The following is a 19,353-nucleotide window of genomic DNA, read 5'->3' as shown; positions in this document are numbered from 1 at the left end:
TGGGGAAAAATGGTAAGAAGAGAAAATTACATGCTTTTTATTCTAAATACATGCAGCATTCATAACAAGTTGAATCAATTGATGGCATCAATAGGAATCAATGGGTATGGTATGAGAACCATTACAGAGGCACGGTTAGAAAGTGACCAAGGCGGGCATGAATATTCAGCAGTATTTGACATTTTGAAAAGGGCAGAAAGAAAGGAAAAGGAGGTGGGGTAGTTCTGTTAATCAAGGGCGAGGTCAATACGGTATTGAGAAATGATCTTGGCTCAGAAGATCAAAATGTAAAAAAGTAGGTCGAGTGGCGATAAGAAATTGCAAAGGAAGGAAGTTACTGCTGCGATAGTTTATAGGCCCGACAGTTTCTGCACTCTGGAACAGAATATAAATCAAGAAATAATAGGGCTTGTAAGAAAGGTACCACAATAATCGTGGAAGATCTTAATCTTCATATAGATTGGACAAATCAAATTGCCAAAAGTAGCTTGGAGGATGAATACACATAGTGTTTTCAGGACAGCTTCTTAAAGGGTTTCTGGGGGTGTCTCCTTATTTAGGGGGTCTCTTTATTTAGGGGATTTCTGTGGGGGGTCCTTTTATTTAGGGGTCCCTGGGGGCGTCTCCTTATTTAGGGTGTCTCTGTTGGAGAGTTGGATTGCGTCATCCCCATACTGGGGGGTGGGGGGGAGATGCGTGACCATTAAACACTGGGGGGGGGGGTTTGCTGAATTGCGCTGGGTGGGGGGCGGTGAGTGGCCAGCTGCGAGACCTCACTATCGGGCCACCCTCTCAAAATGGTGGCCGATAGCGGGATTTACTCGCAATCCTCACCACGCAGAAATTTGTATGGCTAAGGATTGGGAAGCGCTTCCTGATTTACGCTCCTAGCGGGAGCCCAAATCAGGTGCAACACAGCTCCGGCAGGAGAACATAGTCTCCCAAACAGAGAATCCTGGCCCGGGTTGGGTCAACATGGTTTTGAGAAATGGGAATCGTGACTGACAAAATGTATTCGAGTTCTTTGAGGATGTAACAAGCAGGGTGCATAAAGGGGAGCATTACTGCAGAAGCTTAAGGTGTCGGGAGTGATGTATTAGCATCTGAGCTAACAAAGAGAGTTGGGATAAATGGGTCATTTTCAGATTGGAAAACTATCTCGTGGATCAGTGCTGAGGCCTCAACTATTTACAATCTATAGGAATAATTTGGATGAAGGAGCCAATTGTATCACAGTCAAATGTGATCTCCTTGAACGGTAGAAGAGGCTAGATAGGCCGAATGGCCGACTCCTGCTCCTATTTCTGGTGATCATGATCAAATAATCCAAAATGGTCTGAGCAAAACCCAGGAAAATCTCCCGGCGGGACTTAACAGCTCTCTGTCACAGGCAGTTTACCAGTTTACTACAGCAGAATGAACACGTGCTACAGTTGCAAAATAGTAAAAATGTTACTGCTCCAGGGGCTGGTTTAGCACACTGGGCTAAATCGCTGGCTTTGAAAGCAGACCAAGGCAGGTCAGCAGCACGGTTCAATTCCCGTACCAGCCTCCCCGAACAGGCGCCGGAATGTGGCGACTAGGGGCTTTTCACAGTAACTTCATTTGAAGCCTACTCGTGACAATAAGCGATTTACATTTCATTTCATACATACAATATCACCTGATCAATCGGGATTCGCCTTGGTGGAGGGAGGGGTACAGTTGGATAACAAGTGCACTCTATTAAGTATTGTCAAACTGTGAAAGTAGCCACACATGTCACATGGGGCTGAAAGGTCTATTGGTACATACGATCTCAGATCCATGAATCAATTCAGCCAATATGACTTCACTTTCTCTGAGTACATAGGTTTGTCAATGCAATATATTTGGAAAAGTCTGACATATTAACAATGCAAGTAGCAGCCAGTTAGTAGGACACCACATTGATAACTTTGTCATTTGGGTGTTTTGTGATCAGGTCCTCGTTGCATTAATGTGGTCTCGCATCAGAGCTTGTTCTCATAAAAATGCCTGAGGTTTTAGAAGGTCATTTATAGTTTTCTATTGTTATAAGCTGTGTGATTCCGTGGGTTGTTAACACTGCATTAAGAAATGGGAAAGGTCCATTCAGGGGACCTTCACAAGCTGCTTCAATTGATTTGAGTCATGCCTTAGTCTTTTTCCTTGCCCATGTATGGATGGCAAGGTCAGAGGTCTTTAGGGTCTTGTCCTGTGATCCCCATGGGGTAGTGGCCATTTTACTGAGGAGGTTGTGAGTTTTAAATTTTCCTGCAGTCTTGGTGAGGTGCTGTTTGTACGTGAGGGTTCTGTGCCTTGACAAATAGGGTGCGGATTGTACTTAGCTCTCTGGCCTACAGGGTGTGCAACTCAACTCACAATGTGCATCGTCACAGGTACCCTTCGGCTCCCCTGACTGCCAGCTCTTAGCAACATTGTTCCCTCACGGTGGGGGCAGCACGGTGGCACAGTGGTCTCACAGCGCCAGGGACCCGGGTTCAATTCCGGCTTGGGTCATTATCTGTGTGGAGTCTGCACGTTCGCCCCGTGTCTGCGTGGGTTTGCTCCGGGTGCTCCGGTTTCCTCCCACAAAGATGTGCAGGTTAGGTGGATTGGCCATTATAATTTGCCCCATTGTGAATAAAAGGTTAGGTGGGGTTATTAGGTTATGGGGATAGGGTGGAGGCGTGGGCTTAGGTAGGGTGCTTTTTCAGAGGGTCTCAATGGGCCAAATGGCCTTCTTCCGCACTGTAGGAATTCTATAAATCTCTACCCCCCCCCACACCTCCCACATAAGGAGGAAGGTGCAACAGGCAAGCTGCTGGAGATGCTCCAGCTAAAGCCTGCCCTTATTCAATTGCCCCCTCAATGCACCGGCCACACACCTTCCCTCACACCACCCCATATGGTTAAAGCCACCACACCAAACAGGAACAGCTGAGGACCTTTAGTCAGAGGATTGGCAGGAGAAAATATCCACCACATCCACTCTCTCAGCGTAGACCCCACGGCTCGTACACCTGGCTTTGATCTCCCACGGCGACAGAAGGCCCTTTTGAACCATATCCTGACTGGCCAAGGAGTCTGGTGCAGGCGCCCAATATCAGCAATGTCACCAAGGCCAACCAGGCTGCGGCTGTGGTACAGTCTGTACAATAACTCCCATTGTGGATGGGTGTCCGCGGACTAAATCTGAAGGTGGGCTTTAAGAACCCAAACTATCCACTGACAGAGCTACTGCTTGGCTCTGTGATTAGACACATGGTAAATTAAATAAATAAATAAGGGAAGAATCTTGTCTAATGGACAGAATCCTCCTTCATCCAGCCACCCCCCACCCCCCACCCCCACCCCCCCCCCCCCACCCCCCCACCCCCACCCCCCCCCCCCACCCCCCCACCCACCCCCCCCCCCCCCCCCCCCCCCCCCCGCCTGAATTAACTCACTTGCTATATTGGGAGACCCACGTATTGCATCAGTCTGCACTCATTATAAGGTGGCCCTTGCATATGAACCTCTTGAGAAACAATCAAGATATAAAACATCTCAATTCATTTGGTTGAACTGCTTGCAGCTGGCAAAATACAGCTCACCGATGTGTCAGCACAGAGCCGGAACACATTGGGAGTATTCCCTGCAATGACCCCGGCACAAGAAGGATTGATGTTAGGTTAAGTGAGTCGCATTCACTGGAATTACTTCAGTATCACTGTTCACCTCAAAGAATGTTTCCTCACTGCATTTCGCACGATAACTTCAATCGGCTGTGAAAATCGGCAAGAGTAAGTTGTGCTTTAATTGAGGGAAATTGCTGGACAAACTGTGCAGGGAGAGATAGAATCTGAACTCATAGGGCTGGATTCTCCGGCCGCCGATGCTGAAATTGTGTTTGGCCAGTTTAGCTCAGTTGGCTGGACAGCTGGTTTGTGATGCGGAGCGGGGCCAACAGCGCCGGTTCAATTCCCGTAGCGGCTGAGGTTATTCATGAAGGCCGCGCCTTCTCAACCTTGCCCCTCCCCTCAATGGGGAAAGCAGCCTATAGTCAGCTGGGACTATGGCAACTTCACTTACCTACTTACTTATAGGACGATTTCTCCCAAAAGGGTACAAAGTCCCCTGGCGAGCGCCTTTACCTGCGTGCTTCCTGATGCTTGCAGAGCCGAGGTCGCACATAACCCCGTAGCAAGACACCGGGATGTTTTTTTAAATGGCACCCCCATCTCCGAGGTCCCCAAAACGATCCCCCCCCCCCCCCCCCCCCACCCCAGCCCGAACACACACAAAGGGAGGGCATCTTGGCAGTGCCCATGCCAGCTCAGCTACCTGGGCAATGCCAGGCTGGCACCCAGGTGGCACTGCCAAGGTGCCCAGGGGACGCCAGCGTTGGATCTCGTGAGGCATACCGTCCCAGGTTGATCCCGGGAGTGGGGTCCCCACGGCTTTCATCGGCCACGCTGTACCGCGGCGAGCTACCTATCCATTGGTTCGTGCCCTTAGTCTACAGAGAAGCAAGAACGAAGCTTATGGCAGTGGCATTTTAACCACTTATAATGTCAGTGTCTTTATTACTGTTTGTTTTAAAACCTAAAGTTTTTAACCCTTGCTTTGGAAAAATGGTTAAATATCCCTGAATAAGAATATTGTTACATGGTATAATGTCCTTGTAAAACATCGTATCAACCAATTTACTATCATCAATACCATAGGATCTGCGGCATGCACCTAAAACAGCAACATCACATGTCAAACATTCAAAATTTGAGTTAGAATAAAATCGAATTGACTCACATGCCATTCCGAATACAGAAACAAACCACACTTGATGAATTGTTGTTCAATATTAAAGAATGAAAACCAGGCTTTCTTGCTAGTTTCCACTAGTCTTGATAATCTGGCTGTTTTCCCAATGTCAGGAGTCCAAGATTTATAAGAAATTGCTAATCTTCATACAGTTTCCTTCGTAATTAGCCTTTAACTTACTCAGATTTGGCCCCATAAATTCACTGACAATAGCACACAAAATTCTGATTGTCAGCACACTTGGTGTTGTCCACAATGGTCACAACAGGTCTTTGCCTTGATTGGGTTGCATTCTCGAACCTTATGTGTAGGTAGGTAATTAGACATGGTCCATGACGGAGCGTAGGTATCTCTCTCTATCTAAGAGAGACAATTGGTTCTAAAACTAGGTGGGCACCACATTTACACACAGGCAAGGAGACCAATTCCAAGTCTACCTCAGCCAGAACAGGAATTGAACTCATGCAGTTGACATCACTCTGAACTACACACTAGCCATCTGAGTTCACCAGCTCCCGATCCTAGGTTCCATTCCAAAGTTTGTATTTACTCAGTAATGGGATGTGTGCATCGCTGGCTGGGCCAGCATTTATTGTCCATTCCTTCGGGCAGTTAAGAGTCATTGCTGTGGGTCTGGCGTCACATGTAGACCAGACTAGGTAAGGATGGCAGATTTCCTTCCCTAAAGGACATTAATGAACTAGATGGCTTGTTCGGACAATCGACAATTCCAGATTTTTATTGAATTTGAATGACACCGTTTGTCGTGATGGGATTAGAACCCAGATCCCCAGAGCATTATCCTGGGTCGCTGGATTATTAGTCCAATGACAACACGACTACACCACCGCCTCTCCGAAGGACCAATTGCCACCTCAATTGACACTCTCGTTGTGGTCTCATTTAGGGAGTCACCAATAGGGGAGGAATCAGCAGCAGTCTGGAGCTTTCACCTTAATGGGATTTTCATGTTCAGATCAGCCTGGAGAGTGCTTCTTGAAGACAGGCCACCAAAGAGTGTGAAAATGGAAGATGAAGGGATTTCCAATAAATTGTATAAGCATTAGAATGCTAATATCACAGTGTAATTACATCCCAACTGAGTTTCCTATTTTACAATAAAGACATCTGAAAAGTGTGAAAACAGAGATATCAATGAGTTGGATCAATGAGTTGTTCATTTCAAAAGTCACCATTTCATGGGACATTTTTAAAGGTCCACACACATTTCTTTTTCGTTTTCACTGACCACTTTCGGGTGTCAGTAATAAACTAGTGGAAACGAGATACATAGACTGTTTGAAAGAAGTCAGTCATCATCCAATCAGCTGCTTGATTTCCAATAGCCTCCGAAGGTGGGCATCTTGAGGATGGATCATATCCAAATCACTCGCCGTGTGAGAAAGGGTTTCCTTAATCTGGCTTTGTTCTTTTACCAATCACCTTGAATCCATGTCCTCTGATTCCCAATCCTTCCACCAATAACAAGGCTTTTTCTCCATCTACCCTATCTCAACCCTTCATGATTTTGAACACCTCTGTCAAATATACACTCAAACTTCGCTTCTCCAAGAATAAAATCAACTTCTCCAATCGCCCCACACAACTGAAGTTCTCAGAGGACCACTGGCAGAATTGTGGTGTTGGGGCACTTGGGGCGGGATTCTGTGATCCTGAGGCTAAGTGTTGACGCCGTCGGAAGCGCCGTCGCGTTTCTCAACGGCGTCAACATGGCCACAGGATCAGCAATTCTGCTCCCTACAAGGGGCCAGCACGGCACTGGAGCAGTTCAAACCGCTCCAGCTGCTGATTCTGTCTTGAACTGGGCGACGTGGGATCCGCGCATGCGCAGTGACACCGGTGCCAACGCGCGCATGCGCAGTGGCTCCCTTCAACGCGCCGGCCACAACGCAACATGGCGCAGGGCTACAGGGGCCGCCGCGGAAGAAAAGAGGCCCCCAGCCAGAGAGGCCGGCCCGCCAGTTGGTGGGCTCTGATTGTGGGCCAGGCCACATCGGAGGCCCCCCAGGGTCGGACCCCTCCCTCCCCCCCCCCCCCCCCGACTGGACCCGCGTAGAATGGCCCCCGACCGGCACCGCACCAACCACGCCGGCGCCAATGGCGAGGATTCTCCGCAGTGTGCCGGCGTTGGGGTGGCGTGGCGTGCTTCGCGCTGGCCGTGGTGATTCTCCGGCCCGGCCCCGGGCTGAGAGAGTCCCGCCCTTGGAGTCCAGAAACCAGGTGATGAAGCCTCCAGGAATGTGTCGGATCAAATTTGACAACAATATCCAAAGGATTCTAATATTTCTGGTCTCTCCATTTAACTCTCCAATTTTACTTCAAGCTAATCAATTGCTTTGCCAATCTTTGCAAAGTGGTTACCTTCTGACTAATTAATTGTGAGATCGAAAATTGCATTTAAAAAGGCAACTACTATGTGCTTCATAGCCTAAAGAGATTTGATCGTTAGGAACTGTCTGCTCTCCCACACAGTCCGCGCTCCAGAAAACGTTGCATTTACACAGTCCGTGCTCCAGGAAACATTGCATTTACACAGTCCGCGCTCCAGGAAACATTGCATTTACACAGTCCGCGCTCCAGGAAACATTGCATTTACACAGTCCGCGCTCCAGGAAACATTGCATTTACACAGTCCGCGCTCCAGAAAACATTGCATTTACACAGTCTGATACTCACAGCTGCATCACAAGATACAAGTGGTTTGGACTCTCGTAAATGTCCTCCAGGGCCACGATGTTTTCATGCTTTATTCTGGAAGCAAGAAGATAGCACTGTAAATGTTCAGTTCTGATTCAGAGAACAAAGACTTTGATTTGAGTCCTGGGCCGGTGTTTGATCTAGCTGCCATGGCACCTTTAATCCAGTTAAGTAACGACTGTGCAAAAGACCACTGTACTGTACGTACATGTGTTGTTCTGCTCTTTGGCAGGAAGAATAAAGGAGCTGAGTATTATTTAAATGGAGAAGGACTGCAGAAAGCTGCAGCTCAGAGGGATCTGGGGGTCCTCGTGCATAAATCACAAAAAGCTAACATTCAAGCTCAGCAGGTAATTGGGAAGGCAAATGGAACATTGGCCTTTATTTAAAATGGAAGAGAGTATAAAAATCGGGACGTCCTGTTAAAACATCTAGCATGCTGTGAACAGTTTTGGTTCCCTGATCTAAAGAAATACTTATTGGCATTGGAGACAGTCCAGAGAAGGTTCACTAAGTTGATCCCGGGTATGGAGGAACGTTCTTATAAGGAAAGGTTGAGTAGGTTGGGCCTGTACTTGCAGGAGTTTAGTAGAATAAGAGATTAGAATTCTCAGGAGGCTTTGATAGAGTAAATTTTGAGTGGTTGCTTCCAGTTGTGGGAGAGTCTAGGACCAGAGGGCAGAATCTCAGAGTAAGGGGGTCATCCATTTCAGACAGAGATGAGGAGGAATTTCTTCTCTCAGAGGGAAGGGAATCTGTGGAATTCTTTACCGGAGAGTGCTGGAAAGGCTGGGTCATTAAATGCGTTCAAGGTGGACATTGACAGATTTTTAATCAGCAAGGGAATCGAAGCTCATGAGAATATGGTGGAAATGTGGAGTTGAGGATTATCACATCAGATTAGGAAAACAAGGGTAGTTTTAAGGGGTTTATATTTATATTGGTAAACATTAAAAATAAGGTATGGTTTTAAATGGGTTTAATTTAATGTTTCTGTGCCTGGAGGGGTGAAACCTATAGTTAGATTCATGCTGGACAAAGAGTGTTTGTATGTGTGGGGGTTGGTTAAGTTCCAACTGTTTTTCTATTGTGCTTAGCGAAGGCGACAACATGAAGAATAAATAAAAGGCATATGCATGTGGGTGTTGTTTAGGAACTGGTAGAGTCCCAATTGCAAGGTAGAGAAACTTTTAAGTTTTAGTTTAGCTAATTTGATTACAGTTGGAGATATGCTCGTAGTTCTGCGAGAAGCAATTGGTTTAGAAAGCTAGAGAGAGAACATCTCTCTCAGTTTTGCTTGAAGGAAAGCCATACCATGGAGTAAAGGTTAAGAAAACAAGTACAGAGATCTGAAGAGCATCTAGTTAAGAAAACTAGAGAAATGAAGAGAAGTTTCCAAGACATCTGAGGTTAAAGGTACGAGATCAGAGAACTGTTCAGTAAAGACAAACAGAGCTGAGAAGAAGGCTGAGAAGCCAGAAAGACATCTGCAGAGATTTTCATGTTTGTGAGATTTTACTAGAGAATGTGAATTGAAATAAGTATGGAAATCAGTGGCCGGATCTCGGAGTTGGTGCAAAAACAGTTAAGACAAAGGAAACCTAAAATGGGGTGGTGTACAATCCTGGACTGGATTTGATGTTAAAAGTGGAGCAGAAGTTTGGGTTAAAAGAGTCATTTGTAAAACCTGGTCTGGATTTCAGAATGTAAACCACTAAGGAGACACATAATTCCAAGAGAAGATTTTAAAGCATGTTTTTGGGAGTGGAGTTTGGAAATTCTTATGTGACAATTATCTGGTGGGATTTCTGAGGCAATATCCTCAAATATTCACTTGGGGTTCAGAGCAGAAAATGTATTTTCTCACAGTCATCCTATGTGCTTAAAAGGGACTTTGTGTGAATGAGACCATTGTACATTAAAATGTACTTTGCAATCCATGTTAATCCTAAAACCTGTGTTTAATTGTTAAACTAAGGGGGGTTTAAAGGCGTATTGTATTTTAACCCAATTTTTCATGTTTAATAAATGTTTTGTTTCTGTTAAAACTAATTAGCTGTCCAGAGACTCTGTTCCTCCACGTTTTCTAAAAAAAAAGTAAAGGCAGCACGGTAGCACAAGTGGCTAGCACTGTGGCTTCACAGCGCCAGGGTCCCATGTTCGAATCCCCGCTGGGTCACTGTGCGGAGTCTGCACGTTCTCCCAGTGCCTGCGTGGGTTTCCTCCGGGTGCTTCGGTTTCCTCCCACAGCCCAAAGATGTGCAGGTTAGGTGGATTGGCTATGCTAAATTGCCCTTAGTGTCCACAAAAGGTAAGGTGGGGTTACTGGGTTACGGGGATAAGGTGGAAGTGGGGGCTTAAGTGGGTTGGTGCAGACTCAATGGCCCGAATCGCCTCCTTCTGCACTGTATGTTCTATGTTGTACAGTCTTTTGAGCCAGGGTTCCATTCTGGGATCTTCCCACCCAATTGTAACATCAACAGGGATCGCAACATCTGACATGATCTTATTGAATGGTGGCGCAGACCCGATGGGCCGAATAGCCTACTTCCACTCCTTTATCTTATGGTCTTATGCTCTTGGACCTATAGTTCCCCCTCTGCTTCTCGTGGGATATTAGATCATAGAATTTACAGAAGGAGGCCATTCGACCCATCGAGTCTAGACCAGCCCCTGAAAGTGCACCCTACCTAAGACCATACCTCCAGCCTATCCCCACAACCCAGCAGTCCCACCTAAACTTTGAACACTACGGGGAAATTTAGCATGACCAATCCACCTCACCAGGACATCACATTGCAACCTTGCCAATGGCCCTCCATCACCCACTCCCACCTCGCATGATGCACCATTAACGGGGGTGGAAAGACAGATAGCATTTTCCAAGATTTTCCCCCCCTACCTCCTCTTCAGAAAATGTGCCTCATACCATCCAGACCTTATGCACCATCAGATGTTTGGGACTTTTTCTCATAAAAATGAAGGAATGTTGCTTGTACCTGCAGCTTATCTGCATTGCAATCTCAGAGCAATTACAGGCTTCTACATGTCAAGTAGGACCATTTTCGAGTTGCCAGTTATTTGGATGGTTTGCAAATCGTGTGAAATTGCTCATTAGATTTTTAACAGGACTTCCAGGTTGGCATGTATGATAAAGAAAACATTCTGAGTACATTTAGTGATGTTCTTGAGATGCTAACCATATTCTCATCAGTTTTGTTTGTACATTATACAACATTTCATCACCGATTGAATGACACCCAGCAAGCCACTTTTTTACATGCGTATTAGATTCAGAAGATAAGAATCGCAATCTTTGTCACAAAACTTTAGAAATGAAAGTATCCATCAATGAGAATGAGAAGGACACCTGAGGTGGGGCATTTGAAGCATAAATTGGTGCTGATTCTAAGCACCATGCAAGGAATATCTGACGGTGGGATGGTGGATAATAGTGTTTTATTTCAGTGAATTATCAATACTGGTAACTTAAAAAAATGCTTTTCTCCATGAAAAACGAAGAAATATGCTTTAAATTATTTTTAAACACACAGCTTAAAAAATGTTCAAAGAATTAGTGTTCACATTTCAATCTCCAAAGGAGCCTCCACTGGCTTATCCGCAAGAGGAATCAACGATTTCCTCAATCACATTAGCTTGACCTTTGTAGCCATCTGGGATGGCCACTTTCAGCATATAAAATGGACACTCGCAGAGCATACAGGGAAAAATGGACAATGCAAAGTAACAAGCAGGCACAGAACCTGAATGTGCATTTAGAGGACAGACTGTAGACAGAACCGAAACTCTTGGCCGATTTGCACATTGATGGCCCATCTCCGATAAACAAAAGGCTAGCGCTCAGGTAGCCGATACCGTCCCAGACATTCCGGCGCCACTACCCCAGCAAGAAGACACAAACAAAGCAAGGCCAACGGCCACTTAGGACACACCCAGCCATCAGGGCACCCGCACCTTTATTGGCTCAGATCGATGGCGGTGTTCGAGAAGCTGCCCAATTGATTGGGACCAAGTTTAAGGCCCGCCTAAAAGCACACAAAGCCCTCCGAGTATAAGAAGGAACCCCGCCATGTGTTCGCTCTCTTGGATTCGGCTCTCAACTGGAGAGACCCCTCCACCAGCACCACCAGAAGCAAGTTCAAGTTAAACACTCGCTACCAGACGGACGACCATAGCTACACTCCTGCTACCTCTTCAAACCCAACAGCCTCAGATCCGAACAGCCACTGTTCCTCTGACCTAAGCGGGTACTTGAAGTTAAGTATAGGTGTTAGTGATAGACATAGTTTAGCCTGTAGTGTTATTGTGCATGAGTAAACCATACTGTGTGTAAATAAGTGCCATTGACTTTGAACTAACTAACTGGTGTATTGGCTCTTTGATCGATATTTGGTTGAACCTTGGAGATCCTGGCGACTCTGAAAAGCATATTCATAATTAAGATTAAGAAAGGCGACCTTATTAACTGCCATATTTATAGCCACTAAAAGATAGCAATACCTTCATCCCAAGAAAAATGACACAGGGAAGAGTTGCCTGCAACCCTTCAGTGCAGTGAACAGACTGATGTTTGAGGCTGACTCAGTTTACTCCTGTTAAGTATCGCAATGTGAATGGATAATGCCAGTCTGCAGCTGTTATAACACCAAAATGACTGGTAGCATTTTCTATCCCTGGGTCCTTGAAGCCTTCTCCATCTCAGCTTTACAGAATGGAGCTCCATCTCCTGACAGCTGTGGCTAACACTTTCCTTCCTGTGTTGTAACACAAGGGGAATCTTCATGCATTCAAAACCCACCGAAAGTGAGATCTTCAGCCATGTCTCACTTTAGTCTATTATATGAAGGGGAAGAGCAAATGAAACAATTTAAGTCGGCAGTCTGCTGGGAAGCTTACTTATTACAATCCACGGTCACAGGCAGTAATACCACTTGTATTCCATACTCTCCTTAGGGTGATGGTCTATCAATGTCCTCTGGTACTTCATCACACACTACATTTGTTGAGCAGGTTATCTAGGAGGCCGCAGGGAATAACATTGGGAAACATCAAATACAACAGCAACATCGTTACATGGAATTATACCGTGACAGACTGAGAATTTGCATGTAGAACTCTTTGGGACTTTTCATTGTTCTAACAGCCATGTAAGAAGTGTTATTTACTCTCTATTGTTGTTAGCGAGCATTTCTAGTGGTTCACCATCACAATCTGTGAATCATACCAGCATAAAGTTCAGGTGGAACAGACGGATTAAATCCATTAAAGCTACGGGAACTAAGAGTCAGACAAGAGTACATGGGCTGGATTCTCCATTATTGAGACTATGTCCCCACGCCGGGGTAAAAACGGCAGAGTTTTACTCCTGAAATTCCTGTAAAAAGGTAAACGAATTCCATGCCCTGCAGGGGGGGTAGCAGGGACCCGGAGTGAATCTCGCAGCTTTTGCTGCAGATAGGGCCCCTGCATTTCCGGGTCAGAGGCCGTGCACGTGCACGACGGCGATGCCCAGCGGCTGCACCGTGTTCCATGGCAGACTCGGACCGGGGAGCCAGACCAAAGAATGAGACCCCCCGATCGGCCGCGTGCCCGAGCCCCCAACCCCGCATATTAAATCCCCGGTCGCCTGTAAGGCCCCCCCCCCCCCCCCCCCCCCACCACCGTCTCCGATCTGCCCGCCCCCGACCAGGGCGGGCAAGGACTGAGTCCAGAATCCCGGTCGGCAATAGGTTCCATGCATTGGGATCTTGGCCGGTCGGGAGGGAAGGATTGCTGAGTGGTCCTCTGACAATGGCCCCCCGGCAGTGCGGCGTATTCCACGGTGATGCCGATTTTCAGTCACCGGAGAATCGTCGAACTGGCGCCGGGCCTGATTACGCCGTAAAATGTGATTCTCCGCCCCGGCGCTGGCCGCGATTTGGCATCGGGCAGCGGAAAATCCAGCCCCATATTTTTCCATATTGAGTAAACTGACTCAATGATCAAGACCAAAGCACAAAGCATCACCAAAACAAATGAACATCAGGACCAAGGGTAGATCCCTCTAGGTTGCTCCACCATTTGATAAGATCCTGACTGTTCTAATTGTGGCCCCAGCTCCACTTTCCTTCCTACCCCCCGATAACCTTTGACTTCCTTTGTCAATCAAAAATCGATCTGCATCGTCTCAGTCAAACGCTCAGTCTGCACTGCTGTCTGGGGGAGAGAAGTCCACAGACTCAAACCCTCTGAGAGAAAACATCCCTCCTCATCACAGTCCTGAATGGCAGACTCCTTATATTTTTTTCAATGTATCTCTTTATTGGATTTTTGTATTTTTATAAATATTGCAACAAAGCAAAAGTAAACAAAAATGTCATCAACGCAGGAGACAGTCAGCAACATAGAACATAGAACAGAACAGGCCCCTCGGCCCTCGATGTTGTGCTGAGCAATGATCACCCTACTCAAACCCACGTATCCACCCTATACCCGTAACCCAACCCCCCCTTAACCTTAATTTTTAGGACACTACGGGCAATTTAGCATGGCCACTCCACCTAACCCGCACATCTTTGGACTGTGGGAGGAAACCGGAGCACCCGGAGAAAACCCACGCACACACGGGGAGGACGTGCAGACTCCGCACAGACAGTGACCCAAGCCGGGAACCGAACCTGGGACCCTGGAGCTGTGAAGCATTGACGCTAACCACCATGCTACCGTGCTGCCCCTGGAGATACATCATACCCATCACTGCAACAGAAAATTCCTAAGTAGCCCAGAACTAAGAGGGAATTGCATTAAATGTGTACCTCACAACGCAATCCACCACCTCCAGGATCCACAGACAACGGCCAAACAACTATAAACAACTATGGAGCCCACTGGATCCCAGGTCTGAAGCACCCATGAAGCAACCAAAAGGGGACAGGCCACACGACCACCAGCAAATAACACACCCCCAAGGAGAACGGCCAGATAGCCAAGAAGCCAGAAATTTGAGTGAGGATAACCTCAGTCCCAGTCAAAAGGGGGGGCCCCAATACGGGGAGAAAGGAGCCGACAAGACGCTCCCTGAAAGGGGGTTCCTGGGAGGGAGGGCTGACTCACCTTCCCCCATCCCAGTCACCAGGAGCACCCAGCAAAAACAACCAGCGCCACCATAAAAACCAACTCTCAAGGTGGACCCACCCCTAATCAGCCAGAACGCCGAGTCCCAACCATTTACCGCAAACACCAAGGCAAAACCTCACCTCAAGTAACACGACAGGAAAGCAAGTGCAAAGTGAGAGACACAAGGGAAGAATCACCTCCGGCATCTCTCAGAAAAGAGAGGAAAAGAAGAATTAGAACCATTAAAACCATCAGAACACAGATGACAGGAAATCGGCAACCAACCCAGACACTCAACTTATCGAGCAACCACCCCAAATGTGCCAACGAAGAGAAGAGCCAGCCAGAGAAGAGAAGAGAAGAGAAGCAACAAGGGGATATCACTCCTACCCCAGGGAATAATGGGCAAGACATCCACCAGTCAAAGCACTCAGCCCATCTCAAAATCCCAACCAGCTGGAAGTCAAACCCAGCTCCTCCCCACTCCCCCCACAGGTACCCTCAGGGGAGGGCACCCCCAATCCACAGCAACAACAGGATACCACAGACAGTGTCAGGCATGGCCTAGCCCAGCACCATCCCAAAATAAAACTACCTCAGGAGAATATCATGCTGGGAATTTCCACACAAACCCATCACCTACACCTACTGAGCCGACACTTATCTAATCCCATTGAGGAGCCACTCCCACCTGCCCAAGAGAAAGGATAAACACTCTGGCTTTAGCCGGGAGGGGACCCCAGGCCAGAGGAAGAAGAACCGACAAGGCACCCAGAAAATGGGCGTCCTGGGAGAGAGGGCAGGCCCTCCCTCCGACACCCAAGACTGTTCCAAAAATGGAGCAGACACTCAAATAGTTCCAAAAGTATTGGTAACAACCAGAGAGAGGCCCTTACTGGGACACAAGACAAACTCCACCCAAAGAAAGAGTCAAACAGAAACCAGTCCTCCTCAGGATAACAAAAGGTCTGCCCGGACTCGAGATGAATTGCAGGGCAATCCCCGGGATGAAGACTTCATCACAGACGCACAGAGAGCAGAGGCTGAGGATAAAATAGGATCAACGGGCACTCCTCAGGGTCTTGTCAGGATTCCAACGATCAAAGCGTGAGACACCACGACGTACATCATGCCATCTCACCAACGCCCAGAAGGTCTACAGCTGGCTGGAGGGATGAATCGACCTGTTTGGCCACCTCCAACCCCTCCCGGCTAGCATCAGTAACAGGGCAAAACGGGACCAGAGATTGGCAGCCAAACCAACACCAGGACTCGAAGACAGGGTATATTATGTTCCATCGAATCTGATACGATACACCCATCCTCCAAATGAACATCCCTGAAACAGGGAAGCCAATTCTCAAACTCACTCAGGAGTCTTCCACCACCTCGCATTGAGGTGCGGGTACAATGGAGTGCCCCACTCGGCTCACTTCTCTCTCCCGAATCCATCAGGATGTGTGACAGGCCATGCAGCAGGATCTCGACACTGCGGAGGTGGGCCGTCACGAGGGACAGTGCTCTCTCTCTATTGAAGACGTTCCTCCTGTGCCTCCATCGCCTCCCCAAATGTACCCCACGACTCTTGGAATTGAGCCCTGACGGCCCGTACCGCACAGACGGGGTTTTCAGCCAGAAGAACATCTTTGTTGGCAGCCAACATCCGTCAATGTACACAGCACAGCCAAGGCGGGAGACCGCTCAGAAGCAACGGCACCAAGCCCCACATCAGCCCATTTCAGCTGCCACGGACAAATGAGGATTTAAGCATTTTATTTTGACTCTTTCATGTAAGGACACGGGGCGTGGTGCAAGCTATGTAGTCCCAGAAAAAGGAAATACAACATTTGCACTAGTCTGGAAAGACGGATTAGAAGATCAGCAGGATCCGTGAAAACGCAGCCACTCCCATGTTCATGTGACCCCAACTCCTTATTTCTAATCTGTGTCCCTTAGTTCAAGTCTCTCCCACAAGGGGGAACAAAGAGAAAGGAGTAACACAATCAAAAGTGGAGTTGAAGCGATTCCAAATATGTGTTTTAAAATGTGTAGGAGGAAGGGCATAATACAGTTCCTGATCTAAAAACGGAGTCGAGCACAATGCATCGCATTCACTCAGGAAATATCAGGAAATACTTGGGGGCGATTCTCCGAGCCCCGCACTGGGCCGGAGAATCGGCGCAATCACGCCACGACGGCCTGATGCCGGCACGTGAGGTGCGCAGAATCGCCGCCATTTGCGCCGGCGCGTTTGGCACGCCGCCGGCCGCTGGAATCGACGGGGCCGGCCCGTATGGGCCGAGCGGCTGCGCCGATACGACAGAGTCCCGCCGGCGCCGTTCACCCCTGGTCACTGCCGGTGGGAACTCTGCGGGAACGGTCAGGGGGAGCGGCCTGTGGGGGGAGGGGGCTCCTTCACTGGGGGGGGGGGGGGGGGGGGGGGGGTGCTCCTATGGGGTCTGACCCGCGATCGGGGCCCACCAATCGGCGGGCCGGCCTCTCCCCCCCCCCCGGGCCTATTTTCTGGAGCGGCCGGCCCCTGAACACCGACGCCATGTTGGGTCGGGGCTGGCGTGCGTAAGAAGTCCCTCCGCGCATGCGCAGGTTAGCACGGCGGAGGCTGGAGCGGTGTGAACTGCTCCAGCGCCATGGTGGCCCCCTGTGGGGGCCAGAGTCCATCGTACCCAGGCCCGATTCGCGCCGTTGTGAAACGCAACGGTGTTCACGCCGGCACAAACACTTGGGCCCAATATTGGTGAATCAACCCCTTGTTTAAAGAAATCAAATGTAATTTACTAAATGTAAAGGAGGGAAGAATGACAATGGTAATAGCAGAAGCAACATAGGCAACAGCACAGGGAAACTGTTTGACATCTCACATTCTGACATTCTATAGCCTTTGACATTCTGTGTGTGTCACAGCTTCGAATGAAAGTTGTTGAAAGTATGTTTTCAATAGAGGAGCCAGGTAAAAGGATGACCCTTTCTCTGGCTGACCCTGCCACACAATCAGTCACCATTTCTCACAGATGTTCCCAAGCGGCTGGGTGATTGTAGTCAGTTTATTCGGTGCTTTGAAAACAAAAATTGTAGAAGAAAGGATAATCCAATGAAGGAAAGATAAATAAACAGGAAAAGAAAGAAGCAATATGTTGAGATCTGGAAATTAGTGTTTAAACACAAATAGAAGTTTGAACTAAAAATGCTTTATATTTCTGGACAACTTAATGTCACACTCAGCAGGCGAAGACTCCTTCTCCCAGAAACAAGGAGACTGAGGGGGAGATCTGATGGAGGTCTATAAGATTATGAAAAAGGTTTCATCATAATAATCTTTATTAGTGTCACAAGTAGGCTGACATTAACACTGCAATGAAGTTACTGTGAAAAGCCCCTAGTCGCCACATTCCGGCACCTGTTCGGGTACACGGAGGGAGAATTCAGAATGTCCAATTCACCTAACAAGCACGTCTTTCGGGACTTGTGGGAGGAAACCGGAGCACCCGGAGGAAACGCATGCAGACACGGGGAGAACATGCAGACTCCGCACAGACTGCGACCCAAGTTGGGAATAGAACAGGGGACCCTGGCGCGGTGAAGCAACAGCTAGTACTAACCACTGTGCTGCCATGCCACCCAATAGGGTAGACATAGAGAAGGGCAGGAATTCTCTGGCCCCTGGGATTCACTTTTCCCAATGCCAGCGCACCCCCGCTCATGGGTTTCCAGACAGCGTGGGGCAGCTTCAATTGACAAGCGGCGCACCACCAGGAAACACCCAGCAGGGGGACCAGAGAATCCATCCCCAAGATGTTTACACTTTCTGGGAGAAACGAGAGCAAAGGACCATAAATTAGACCCCAATAAATCGAACATGGAATTCAGGTGAAACCTCTTTATCCAGAGAGTTGCCACGATTTTAAAGCCGCCACCACTGAGAGTAATCGAGGTGAAGAGTGTTGATGTATCCTAGGGGAAGCTCGATAAGGGAGTAAGAAATAGACGGTTCTGCTGATGGGACGGACTGAAGAAGATTCGGAAGAGGCTCGTGTGAGCACCAGCACAGATCAGTTGGGCTGAATGGCCTGTTTAATGTGCTGAATATTCTTTTTAATGCAATGCACCATGTGATGTACCTAAAATGCACTGAAAACATCTCATAAAGCTATGCCTGTACTTTCCCCCCATTCCCTCCTCCCGCCTTTTACTCCCATCTAATTCCGATTAGTATTCCAATCATCTTGGATGGTGACCTGTTACTCAGCACTTCTGTGCGCTGAGCTGTCTGCCTACTCCAGGCAAATGGCTTCATCCGCAATTTAATATGTCAATGGCAATCACAACAATACTCTCATTAAATAACCCAGCTGCTTATCCAACATCAAGCTTCCCCTTTCTGACGACTTAAATTTATCAGCCTCTGAAATACAACCCCATGTCGCACTGTCTAGTCATTTTATGTTAAATTCATGAAAGTGCGTCACAAAGCTGGTGTGTTATTGCCTGGAACATGGTCTCGATGTTACAGACCCAGCTTTCGGAAGATTCAATAATCCACGGAAAATAATCACCGGCTATTCTTTTCTATTGCTGGTCTAGATTACAACGGTAACAATCAGTGATGTGACCGAGGGACACTTAACAATGCCACTGGTCAGTTATACATGTGCTTTAACTAATGCATTCAGCCGCAAAGGACAGGCCACTGGGACAATA

At 47.8% G+C, this 19,353-nt stretch overlaps 1 protein-coding gene across 1 annotated transcript in view; it reads right to left on the bottom strand.

Moving 5' to 3' along the window:
• The window catches only part of camk1da (calcium/calmodulin-dependent protein kinase 1Da), a 432,129-nt gene that overhangs the window by 193,513 nt on the left and 219,263 nt on the right, over positions 1-19,353 (bottom strand). Inside the window, exon 3 of the mRNA XM_038811923.1 lies at positions 7,501-7,575. Within this exon, the coding sequence (XP_038667851.1) occupies positions 7,501-7,575 (75 nt within the window). The remainder of the gene's footprint in view (positions 1-7,500; positions 7,576-19,353) is intronic.

The sequence above is a fragment of the Scyliorhinus canicula genome, chromosome 11, assembly GCF_902713615.1.
Source record: "Scyliorhinus canicula chromosome 11, sScyCan1.1, whole genome shotgun sequence".
In the NCBI taxonomy this organism is placed as follows: domain Eukaryota; kingdom Metazoa; phylum Chordata; class Chondrichthyes; order Carcharhiniformes; family Scyliorhinidae; genus Scyliorhinus; species Scyliorhinus canicula.
This window is presented reverse-complemented; position numbering and strand designations above follow the sequence as displayed.